Source organism: Topomyia yanbarensis, chromosome 2 (genome assembly GCF_030247195.1).
Source record: "Topomyia yanbarensis strain Yona2022 chromosome 2, ASM3024719v1, whole genome shotgun sequence".
In the NCBI taxonomy this organism is placed as follows: Eukaryota; Metazoa; Arthropoda; class Insecta; order Diptera; family Culicidae; genus Topomyia; species Topomyia yanbarensis.
This window is the reverse complement of record NC_080671.1, coordinates 78,923,565-78,935,633: the sequence shown is the minus strand read 5'-3', so window position 1 is coordinate 78,935,633 and position 12,069 is coordinate 78,923,565. Positions and strand designations below refer to the sequence as shown.

The 12,069-nt window shown below is 39.0% G+C and overlaps 1 protein-coding gene across 4 annotated transcripts in view; it reads left to right on the top strand.

Annotated features, from left to right (window-relative positions):
- LOC131678536 (endocuticle structural glycoprotein ABD-4) overlaps positions 1-12,069 on the top strand; it is a 46,457-nt gene that overhangs the window by 32,712 nt on the left and 1,676 nt on the right. The window contains exon 1 of one of the 4 annotated variants that reach the window (XM_058958747.1): positions 2,272-2,441. The exons of 2 other annotated variants lie outside the window; for them this stretch is intronic. In XM_058958747.1, coding sequence (XP_058814730.1) covers positions 2,430-2,441 — 12 coding nt within the window. In that variant the 5' untranslated portion in view covers positions 2,272-2,429. Of the gene's footprint in view, positions 1-2,271; positions 2,442-3,175; positions 3,282-12,069 lie in introns of those variants that run through there. One more of the 4 variants, XM_058958749.1, reaches the window with a different exon arrangement.

Genomic DNA, 12,069 nt, shown 5'->3' with positions numbered 1-12,069 from the left:
CTCGAATTAAATGTGCCCTCCCACAGAGAGTGTTGTGATCAGTAGAAAATAATGGAAGAGACCTTCTAAAGTGGTAAAATTGTTCTAATTTGTAACTTTCCGAGCACCAGGGCGTCAGATGTGCGATGCTTATAACTGTCCTGAAGTTCAGAGTGTAGGATTTCGAGTTGGGTTGATATGGGTATCCCCGATGTTAGGTGACTCGCGTGATAGTAAATCCAAGCGTCGAAATACGGTAACCTGTTTGTACGTAGAACAAAAGACCACTAGCATTACTGAGATTTTATGGATAAACCTTTGGAATCGCACTGGCGGGACTGAAGAAGCTGACGAGCATATTTCGTCTAATGGCTTATGTTATGATATATTATGCGTCATTGCCAGGATGATCCCCATCTGCATCACTCTGGCTGAGGATGTGGAATAGTCCCAGTGGAGGAATATAGGGAATGTTAGATGACTAGTCACAGCGGATTCGTTGGCTATGTGGTAGCAAGAGTGCAACAATGCGGTAAAAGGAAGGGACACGCACCGGCTCATCCCAAATATGGAGTGGTAAGCTTCCAGCTGGCGTTGTTTTTGTCCGCATACGGATGTTTCCGAAAGTACCTGCATCGGTTTGGACATGTTTCGTCATCCATTTTCCCGGATTGTTTGATGTACAAGAAACCCTAGAACACGAGGTTTTCGAGGAAGTTTGAAGAAATATACCCGGCGTGGCAGTTGATAAAATCGACAAAGAGATGTGCTAAGACGATCATACCTGGGACGCTGTCAACAGAGTAGTGACGCGGATACCCTCAAAACTCCAGAGAAAATGGCTTAGATATCAATAAATTTGAGCCGCAAGGAAAGCGCGGAGAAACAACATATCGGGTCCGAGAAAAAAAAAATTGCAGGGGAACTCTTCATCGGAGTCGGACTAGATGTCAAGGAATTATTGAGCAGTATACGACTTAACACCGGGCTCGGATCGTCGGGACACTAGTGGACCGGACGCCAGAATCTCTGGACCGACCTCGGCACCGTACCGGTTGGCCAGCGGAAGAAACAGTGAAAGCAACAGAAGAATCGGTTTCGGGAGAACTATCACTACCGAGAAACTCATCGTCAGTGAGCTCCAAGTCCATCGCTTGGGACTAGATGAGTGGGGTGAGCAGAAGTACGAAAACACTCCATCCGGAATCGCCGGACCAACCTGGGCATCCTAGCGGTTTGCCCGCGAAAGAGAGGAAAGCTAGACATCCTGCTGCAAAAACGAATGCGTTGAAATTGATCACGATATCTCAGGAACTAATTAATCGAATAATCTGAAACTTCCACAAGTTGTTCCTTTTTATATCAGTTGGAATAACATCATTTTTTCCGATCGGAAAACTCAATTTGTGATGCGCATGAAAAATAAGTTGGGTAATAATGGGATAAGACAATCCTAGGAGGCATGCAAGAATATGTGAACATTTATGCCGGTCTCTTGCGTTTCTTTCGGTGCCCAAAGTAACTCCAAAAATGCAACTAAATTTAATTAATAATAGAAATAAATCGAAGTGTGAAGAGTGTGAATAACCGTAGATGAAACAATTAACGTTTACTCAGACAGCTTCGCCGGGATAGACGTAACGTCTAGCCCCGGTTTCAGAAATCCATGCATCGGTTGCTTTACACAGGTGAGAATTTTGAAATGGTGTCTGCCGCTGTATCAGTTACAACGATGTCTGTTAAACCCCTAACAAGTAAACAAACCTACTCAAGGAGTGGCAATTTCTCCAGACAAAATTCCATACCGGCTGGTAGTGATTCTTGATTACCACCAATTGGAACAAGTTTAAAAACACTAGGATTGAGCGAACCTCCGAACCAAGCGTAACATGCATGTAAACAAAAATTTCTCAAAAAATTCCTAACGAAAAACATCGTGCCGCCACCATAATAACATAACAGCACTGCACAGCTGACTCGCGGGCGGTCTGAGGCCTACCAGCGGCCCACTGACTAAGGGCAAAGCCCAAACAGCACAAAGCATCATCTCCGCAGAATACCCATCCAACGCGAAAAAGCATCCAACCGGCTCGAGCTGTGCCGGGAAATGGCTCCTCCTTGGCTCGGTACTGTGGCCGCGCTGCGGTTCGGAGTGAGGGAAAGGAAGCTCTATGGTACCTCCACCGTACCGTGCTGGCTTGGGTGCCTACTCGGTCCGACCGACCCAGAGAGAGGTGAAAAAACCAAAAACTGCATCAGTTTTAGACGCCTGCTATATAAAGACCCATCATCGGGGATCTCTGGCCGCAGTTTGGATCTTACTTTCTTTCCTTGTATACATAGCAGTTTTTGTATTCGGGACTGTTTTTTGCTGGAAGTGACATTTAACAATTACCTATTACGGGCCAAAAGTGCGTGATTTCGAATAAGAAGAAGAAAAAAAGTCGACCATGAAGTTTCTGGTAAGTGCTGTTACGTAAGCCTTCTGCGAAATCAGTGATCTGTGACTAGCCCAACAAAGTGAATGAACTTTCAAGCGTGACCTGAATGCCGAGCACGAATAAAGTCAGCGCCTTCTGGGGGTGCTCTTCTGTTACCCGGCCAACAATGGTAATGTTTTCGTGCCCAGTCTCAATACACAAAAGATGTCAAACAGCTTGCCGTGGCGTACCAGCAAGGGGTTCGTCACTTCTGCAACTGCTGTTGTTATTGTTGTTTTCGCTGTTCAAGTTCCTCGGCAAATATCTTTCTTCTTGCATCAAAGGGTTTGGCCCTCCGAGAAACCTCGTGATTCATTGACGATGTAGCAACGTGATCCCCGACCACGATTACCTAACACACCAACCGGACCGAAGGCGGCGAATGGCGGGCGCGCGCGCGTGGATGACTTCTAGATGGTCTGTTCAGAAAATATCAAATGTCGGTTGAAGAAGTGCACCGCTGGCTGGGGATGGTAATTTAAGCCTCGAGCCAATACTGGTTTCACCTTTCCAGTCTGTGCAGCTTCATTCGCTCTCGACAATAAACGGATGATGTGTGCGAGAGCTCACGGCAATCTGCATAGAATGGATGTAATCTAACGGCTTATTTGTGTGCGGTAATATATAGGGCATACGAAAAAATGACGGAGCAGTGAATGGCGGGGCTAACTTTCGCTTTTTTACGTGCTGGAAATCGAATGGAAACATGGTCGTGCTCAAGGCTCGGGTGATCGGGTCATCTTCTATACATAGGGGGATGTGAAAGGAGTGTTTGGAATTAGCATTTTATATGCTGGTGATTATTGATGCGGCAAAAGAATGGTAATTGAATGCAAATTAGATTCCGTTCTTTAAATCAAAAGATTAATTTTGAACATTAGCGACTCCAATGCTGAATGGTGGTGGTGATGATGCAACACTTCAAAATTAGAGTGAACCTTGGTGGAAATGTCAATGATGCCATCCAGGAAGGTGATATATTTTTGGGTTTCGAGATCAGGATGCAATAATATTGCAAGACAGACGGAATGCTCACAATCCAAACAAAAATAAAACTTATATGGAAGCCATGCTGATACAGGAAGTTGGGCATTCCATACTAATATTTGCATGCTGTGCCACTGCGATCCTATTTCGAATATAATAGCGCTTTTTATGCACCTGCAGGAAATCAATGCAGTCGGAATTTACTGTATTACATTTTAGTTGCTATGGAAAAAGGATTCAGAATAAACTGGCTCGATTGGTACGTGCCCCATGTCCTGCCATGTCGTGTCGCCACGACACCTTTCCTGGTGGAAAGGGAAATTGAGGTGAAAAAAAAATGGTAGGGAAATGGAAAATGATATTCACTTCCGAAGGAATAAATGAATGAGAGAATGGTGAATAACCCTACTGATAAAACCTATAGCTTTGTACCACATTTGGTTAAAACAATAACATTTCTTTGAGTTTTAGCTCCCTGTACATAAGTTCGTTTATGTTTGGGGAACAGAAAATCCCGATACGTAATTGTATTACTGCGGGCAGTTTCATATCAAATGATATAAAATTCCGTAATCGGATTCACAAAGATTACTCGAATAATACTCAGCATACACGTAGCCATGTGATAATTGAGGTTGCAATTCCCAGTCAAAAATGTTGCAATTGCGCTTGAAAAAAATGGAACATTGGCCTTTTCGGATTCACATCTGGCAAAAAAAAAACAAAATTGAATGCAAGTTTGCCAGCTACTTCAATTGTTGGCATGATCGGATACAGCCCAAAAGCGAATCTTGTGCTTTATCCAATTTATCGACAGTGGTAAAACAGGTTCTGAACCAACGAGGTCAGGTCAACTCTGGCCAATTCGTCCGGCAGTTCGTTTCCAGTAATATCGGAATGATCGGGTATTTATAAAAATTAAAGAGCATTTGAAACGTTGAATTCTTTCATTTGAGTTCGACATGCGATAACTAGTTTCGATCTCGAATCTACCGAACTAAATACTATTAGGAAAGCTTGACTGTCGGAGCGAAAATAATTTTTTACTGCAAAATCAGTTTGAGGTACCGATTGTACCACATACTAAATTACTGAGATTTCCGTTTGGAATACTGTGCAGTATCTACCAAGCGAATGGGATTGGTCTAATCTTAGTAAAACATACACCGACTCGGCCCTACAACAAAGAACTATCACTATACGTATTCTTCAAGTTACCGCTGCATAAAGCCAGACAGCCATATTTCGCGAGAAGGAATTCTCACATTGAAAGTTTTAAAAGGGAAACTAGGAAAACTATCGTGCAGGTAGTTGCTCGGTATATTGAGCTACTGTTCCAGAACTCAGCAAACTTAAGAGAAAGTAGTACTTGATTTAGAAATACATATGGTGGTTAAAAATTCAAAAGTGTTTCTAGAACAGTAGACTAGAGCGGAGTCAAGTAGGTCACAAGTAAGTAGGTAAGTAGGATTTTGACAAACTACCATTCTTTGGAAAGGTTATACATCTGGCAACGTTTTAGCAATAATGGTTTTATTGACTGGCTAAATATTTTTCAAGCAAAATCTAATAAGGCGAAGGTACTTTTTCGATGTTTTTAAAATCTGTGGGAACGGTAGGTCACTATATTCAAGGTTAAATTAAACAATGTACACGTCTAGGAAATCACCAGTTCAGCTTTTATTTGAATTTGAATATTTTAAAATCAAATTGACGTCATATATAGGTCATATAGGTAAGAAAATGAGATGTGGCAAATGAAGTGAAAAATCATGAAACCGCTAGAGAAAATGTTGAAAAAGCTTGTTCTTTCGGCAGCTGCGTCTGGCTTTGTACTTGTGAATGACTTCTTCGGTGCCCACGTCGTCGCCAGAGTGTGTAATTGAAGTTGTTAATTCCGGCTCACGTGGTTGTTTAGCTGTGAGACGATCATTAGTGACCTACAAAGCTGCAATTTTTTACCAGGTTGTTTTAAGCTTGAAGGAGGAACAAATTCCAAACAATGTACTACTATGTTCAATTCGCAGTTGTTCGTTTTGCATCCTTCATTCAAACAGCAGAGCTGCTCAATCATTTTCCATTCATTTTCAATTTAATTGGCCCTGTGAATATCTCTCTACTGGGGTATTGATTGGTTTTTTTCAAGCAAAACTACACTAAACATACTTTTTAGGGTTCATGTAACCTTGAAAACGTAAAACATGTCAACATTTAACCTAAACTGGCCTCTACAGAGCAGATGACAACTTTGGTTGGTGAATGAAAAAGCATCAATTTGAAATGAAGACGTACGGTTTAGTTATGAAAATCCCGTCAACTTGAAAGTGAATTTGAATCACGTTGTGGTTGAATTGAACTAAAAGTTGGCATTTGAAAATGAAAATTTGCTTCACTGGTGACCTATAGTGCCCCGAAACGGCTGTCCTCGCGTGCCTCCAAGCATATGTTTCATGTTGATGTCCGTTTTTTTTTAAACAAAATTATCGGAAAACTAACAGAATTCTCGTGTTCAGTATTAATTTTTACGTAAGAAAAAAACCGCTTGACATTTTTAACATTGATTAAATTTGCTGTACTGAGGATGAAAGACAATGCTTTGTCGCTGAATAACACGCGAAAATATAAACGAGTGGTTTGAGTCCTCATCGAGGAATGTTACAGTTTTCTTGAGTATACAGTAGAACATCCGAAAAAAGTTTTTTAATTCTTTTATTCGTAGTTGGCAAACTGAAAGAGTGTTCTTTTTTCAAATTTAGGGGAAACCAGGGCTAGTTGGCGGTGTTTTCATTTTTATTTTTTACCGCTTTGATTTAGGTAGATCTTGTAAAACAGAACAAGTTGAATAAAAGAGCAGACTGTTAACTACATCCTTGAATTTTATTAAAGTTTTTGGTACATTGTCTTTGTTTTATTGACAAGAATATGTCAATACCCTGGCATTTTGACTTCGACGCGTACTCCATATTCATGAGCAAATTTGCGAAATTCATCAGGCGATTGAGGCTAAAGCAAATGTCTCCTGCATTGACAAGATACAAAAAAAAGACTTTTTTAATTTTGGAGTGAATTCCAGAAATTAAAATATTGGATTATAATTTTTACACTTTAAATAGTACCTCCCACTTGCCCCAACCGCATATTTAAAAAAACTATATAGATATAACTTTAGTTTGTGGATATGTGTAATATCTATAACGGATACAGAAAGCTCTTTTCACGCACTATCGAAAAATATAATCATTCGTGAAATTGATTAAAAATCACCTTAAGCAACATTAAATGTTCAAAATTAAGAAAATTTACTTAGTATGCTCGAAAACACATTATCTCCCACAATATCTACAAAACATAATATTTTGCAACAAAAACACATTGAATAATCTGTTTCACATTACTTGATATACACAACGAGAAGCAGTGCTATATGTCTAATAGAAACGATGAAAAAGGGATTCCACCAAATTACCCCAACCGCCAACTAGCCCAGGGCTCCCCTATTTACCAAAAGAATGAGATTCCACTAGTAAGTTCCTTCTACGTTGTAACAAATATTGTTTTCCGCCTTTTCAATCTTTAAACAAAACATACACATACAATGATGAACAGCATTATTGTGAGAGTAATATTGCATGCAAGCATACCAAGCTGTAATATTCTATATATTCCTTAAAAAATACTTCTTTTTGCTTTGAGAAAAATAACATAACAAGGTTTGGAACGGTTAACAATCAATCAAGGTAGTTTATGTATAGTCCCCAATACCAAAAAAATATACAGTGAACAGACCTCAGATGGTTATAACGGAGAGCGACTAAAATGTTGAAACTGGTTGAATTTATAAGTAAACAAGTTGGGATTATTGTTTCGATTTCATGCTATCAGTACGTGAAAGTCTTTCGTTTTATTTTTGTTCACTAAAGAATAAAATGAGAGAGATGATCAAAAATGACGGAGAAAAGAGAGAAAAAGAATCAATCAATTGAAATCGACTCAAGAGCACTTCTACTATCTTTTCTATACAGTCAGTACTCGAGTGCTTTTGGAATTGCGCTCTTTTTCGAAAGACGCTTACGTCTTCGTTATCCGTAGCACATTGATGTGTTAGGTGCAACAGTTTTAATAGAAACTCTTTCACAGATTGTGGTAAAACGAACCTGTGATCAAACAGACACTACAGTTTTGTTCTAGTAGTCGAACATCTTGTGGAAAAATAGAGCAAATTACTTTTATTCAAAATACAACCAATTACTGAGCAGATTGGTGTCAATATATTTGTTAAACGAAGTGACGAATATAATTCGCAAGTGTAAACGAAATCGTCATAGACACGGCCTTACACCTTACTTACTCTTTCGGAAAGGGAAGTAAATGCGATGTATTTCCTTTCATGTGTCGGAAGCAAGAGATGCTGGAATTATTGAGATTATTCATATTTGTAGTTGATACTTATTTCGATGGTGTCATCAACGATACATTTAACAAATTTTACGTAAATTATAAGATAGTAGTAATCAGTGTTAAATGATTTTCTTTCGAATTGAGGACAATTTTCTTTAACAGATTAAATATTGGGCAGTTTCCTTGAGCTTGAGCTTGTGCGACCACCCCTGGCTGCTACTCCGTTATCGATCTGGACTAGCTCAAGTTGCACAGGGAATCAGTAGATAATTATGCTTGGGAATAGCGAAAACATTTTTCAATGTGCACCTCTTAGTAACGTAATCCTAAAGCGTTTATTGATCAATACCGGCGCCGGCCAGGCCCGAACGTAGATCGCGGAAGGAAGGAATGGTTAGTCCGATACTTGCTTTTGCTAGAGGCCGTATATACTACTGCGCACTCCACAAGTATCACGGGAGGAGAATATTTAGTTAGTAAGTATAGAAGTTGGATTTTAGTTCTTCTTTACCGATGCCAGAGAGGTGACTCCACTATCTGGACTAGATATCGATCCATCAACTCATGGACCGGGGACCAACGGCTTTACTTTCCTTCCGAAGGAAGACGTGACCACAGATTTTTTCACCTCAGAATCTCAACGACTCGGCTAGAATTAAACCCAGGACAACTGGAATGAGTGGCGGTCACGCTTACCACTCAACCACCGGCGCCGTCAAAATACTGGGCAGTTTCCTTCAGTTGATTAAATCATTGAAATATATTTTTTAGTTTTATGATTTTAGTTTCTATTGTCTTACATTTGGAATTGTTTTCATAAGGAACTACTCAAAATTTCATCAGATTAGAATTAAAGATTTATGCAATAATTTCAAAGCACCTACCGAAACAATATCCTGGCTATAGGCTTGTTTCCCATAGTTCCAATCCATAGTGATTTTTCACCAAAAATCGATAAATGATTCATACGAAAACGATAACGTGTATAACAATGATGTCTTCTGAGATGTTTTATTATGATCTAAGTCTTTCATATAGTTATAGCGAATAAATTTATGTTTCATATTAAAACCGGATAAATTGTTAATTAATGTCAAAGAGCTCGTTTTTGCTAACATTTTTACTGAAGACTAAAAATCTCTTAAATTTGGTTTTGTTTCGGATTCACCTCCTTCTCATCTATAACTGATGCAAAGATGGTGCTAGTTACTGATGAGGAGAATCCAAAACACTGAAAACTAATTTGAAGTTAGATGTTGTGCCCTACTGCATAAAAAATATTATGGGGTCATCAACAAAAACACAATAGTGTTAACGTAATTAAAGCCAAAGACCTTATGTCTTCAGCAAAGTTGTTGACAAACGTGTATTCTTCAACTTTGCCGAAGATATAATCATTATATATGTACTTGCAAGAGAGTAGATAAACATATCTCACTTTCATGGAGATACATCGATAATGTCACACTATATGATAGAGTTTATAATGTCCACATATTGCTCCGAAGACGTCATTATCCCAAATTTAGAGATTTAGCTGTAAATATATATATTGCAATATATTGCAGATTTTTCGCATTAAAGCGACTCGGTAATAGAAAAAAATTCAATAGAAGTGGGCAGGGGTCAAAAATTGCCAAAAATGAGCTGTAATTTGGTATCTAGCATACTTTGACATTTGTCACATTATAAAGGGAGAGGAAGAAGGGACAGGACCTGCAGGTGAACTTCAACTGAGCTATCATCGTCCACATATGCGGTGTTGGGCATTACAAAAACATTTATTTTTGAATTCATTTCATTTTATACATTTTATTTTACAATTACATTTTATAAAATAAATAATATTTTATAAAGGTATACATTTTATGAAAAAAATCACAGATATATGCACGAGAAAATTTATTATGAATAACAAAATGCTCTGGAACCCCAGCTTCTCGTATTTGTATGAAGATCACAAAGGTTTCGTTCGAATGTGGCATTTTTTCACTTTAGAAAAACGACAAAATATGTATGATTTACAGCATAGAGCAGGAAAGATATTAAAAATGGTGGATTTCGAAGACAAAATGACGCAAAACCCCGATTTCTCGTATTTTCAAGAAACGGAAATATCTCCATTCAAATACTAAGATTGTTTCCTTTAAAAAAGTTGTAATGTTGCTACTTCAAAACTTATAGCATTAAATATATTTCTTCCTGATCTATTGCCATCAGATCAGGTCAGATCAGACTATATTAGCTCGAATAGCACGTTCCCCGTATGTAGTCGAGGATTTGAACCTTGTCGCGTCTTCTCATCATTTTCTTGGCGGAAGGAAAGGAGAAGAAGGAGGGAGGAAGTAGCATTGCGAAAAATAGCAGTACAACAACAAACAGCTGGTTAGTTGAACTCACAAGTGGTTCAAATCGCCTGCGAGAAATCCTAAAGCTCTTTACCGCTTTGGACAAGGAACCTTAGTCATTCAAAAAACGGCGTCGTGTCATTAAGCCGAAAACTTGAAATCGTTATTGCGCTACTGCTGCGTAATTACATATCAGATGACACGAGACTCCGTAGTCGGATTCACAAAGATCACATGAAAGTGACTCGGAGCGCTGAATAGTTGCCATGTGATACTAAAGTTTGCAGTTAAAGCCTCGGTCAGCGCGCCGTTGTAAATTTTTCGAAATTTCACGCCACAGTTGTTCTAGAAACGCCTTTGTTTGGCAGAACGTTTGTAGATTTCTCCAATAATTGCGATGCTCGTACGAAACCCAGGACTGGATTTTTTCTCTTATCCAACTTGACGAAATTGGCAGAGCGAGTTCAGGACCAACGAAACCAACCGCTGCACCAGTCATGGATAATTCGTCGGACCATTCATTGCCAGTGATACTGAAATGTCCGGGCAACCAGACAAGGCACGCGATCACTAGTTTCGACCGTTAATTGTCTAAGCCAAGGGCCCTGATTGCAGCCTGACTATCGGAGTAGAAGCCTATAACTTTGCCGGACAAGCTCCGTTAAAGGGCCGATTGAACCCCGCACATAATCGGGCAGCATGATGTAGGCACCACTTAATACCATGAGCACCGATGGTTTGGCTTTAATTGGACCGCCAGGAGCTTTCCCCTCTGCCACCAATTACGGCATCCGTAAGACAGTATTGGACTATAATTGTCGTGTAAATCCAACAGATGTATTTGGGTTTGGGACCCCAGGTCTTTCCAAAAGTTCGTCTGCACTGCCTAAGGCCATGTACGCTTTTTTGACTCTGAACTCAATGTAAGCAGACCAGTTCAGCTTAGAATTCACTATAACTCCAACGTATTTGACTTGACCTGCACACAATAGCTCAGAATCAAAGAACTGCAAAGGACGAACCCCGGTTGTTGCTGAAAAGAACTATTGAAGTTTGGTTTGTATTAACTGATTAGTTAACTTATCGACACCACTATTCGACAGCGACCTTTTAATTTAAAAAAAGGATTTTTTTATTACTTTATCCGAAAATACAATATTTTCCCAAATTTTTATTGATATCCAACAAATAGATCGAAAGTTACAGCGCTTCCAAGCGCACTTTGTCTACCAAGGGCAGTGGTAACTTGAAAGTTTAATCTCGAAATATCGTTTTTCTTTATATGGATTTTCCGTGATCACGATTGCCTAAAACCATTCAATTTTTTTCAATTGATCGTAATTAGTTTTTCTCGTACCTTAATGATTCCTTTTTTATGCATAAATTTTTGTTTTAAAGATGAGAATTTTTTAATACAATTTTTAGAGATTAAAACAGCAATTTTTTAGGAAAAACTTTCCCGAGTGCAGGAAAATATTATTATTTATTCAACTAATCATTGAGGTACGAGGAATACTCATATACTGATGGAATTTGCTAAGCTCTGGAATTTTAGTCATATGGTCTTCAATCGTGAGCACAGCAAACCTTTCAAATAAAAAAGGGTTTCGGGGAAAAAAAACCATACGGCCGCCGATTGTCAATGTATTTTTATGAACGTATGCTTGTTTACATATTTCACTGAAAAATGTGCTACCATAACTCTATAAGTTTGCTGTAATGAAATCATTGCTTTATGCCTTTACATAAATTCAAACTTTCTTGACATTTTTCGCACAAAGGAATGTAACCCCTTAAGTTTCTTCAATAAGCCGTCGGCGACTAGGTTCCATAGCAAAGGTGATAGTACGCCACCTTGATGATAGCGGCAAATGTTC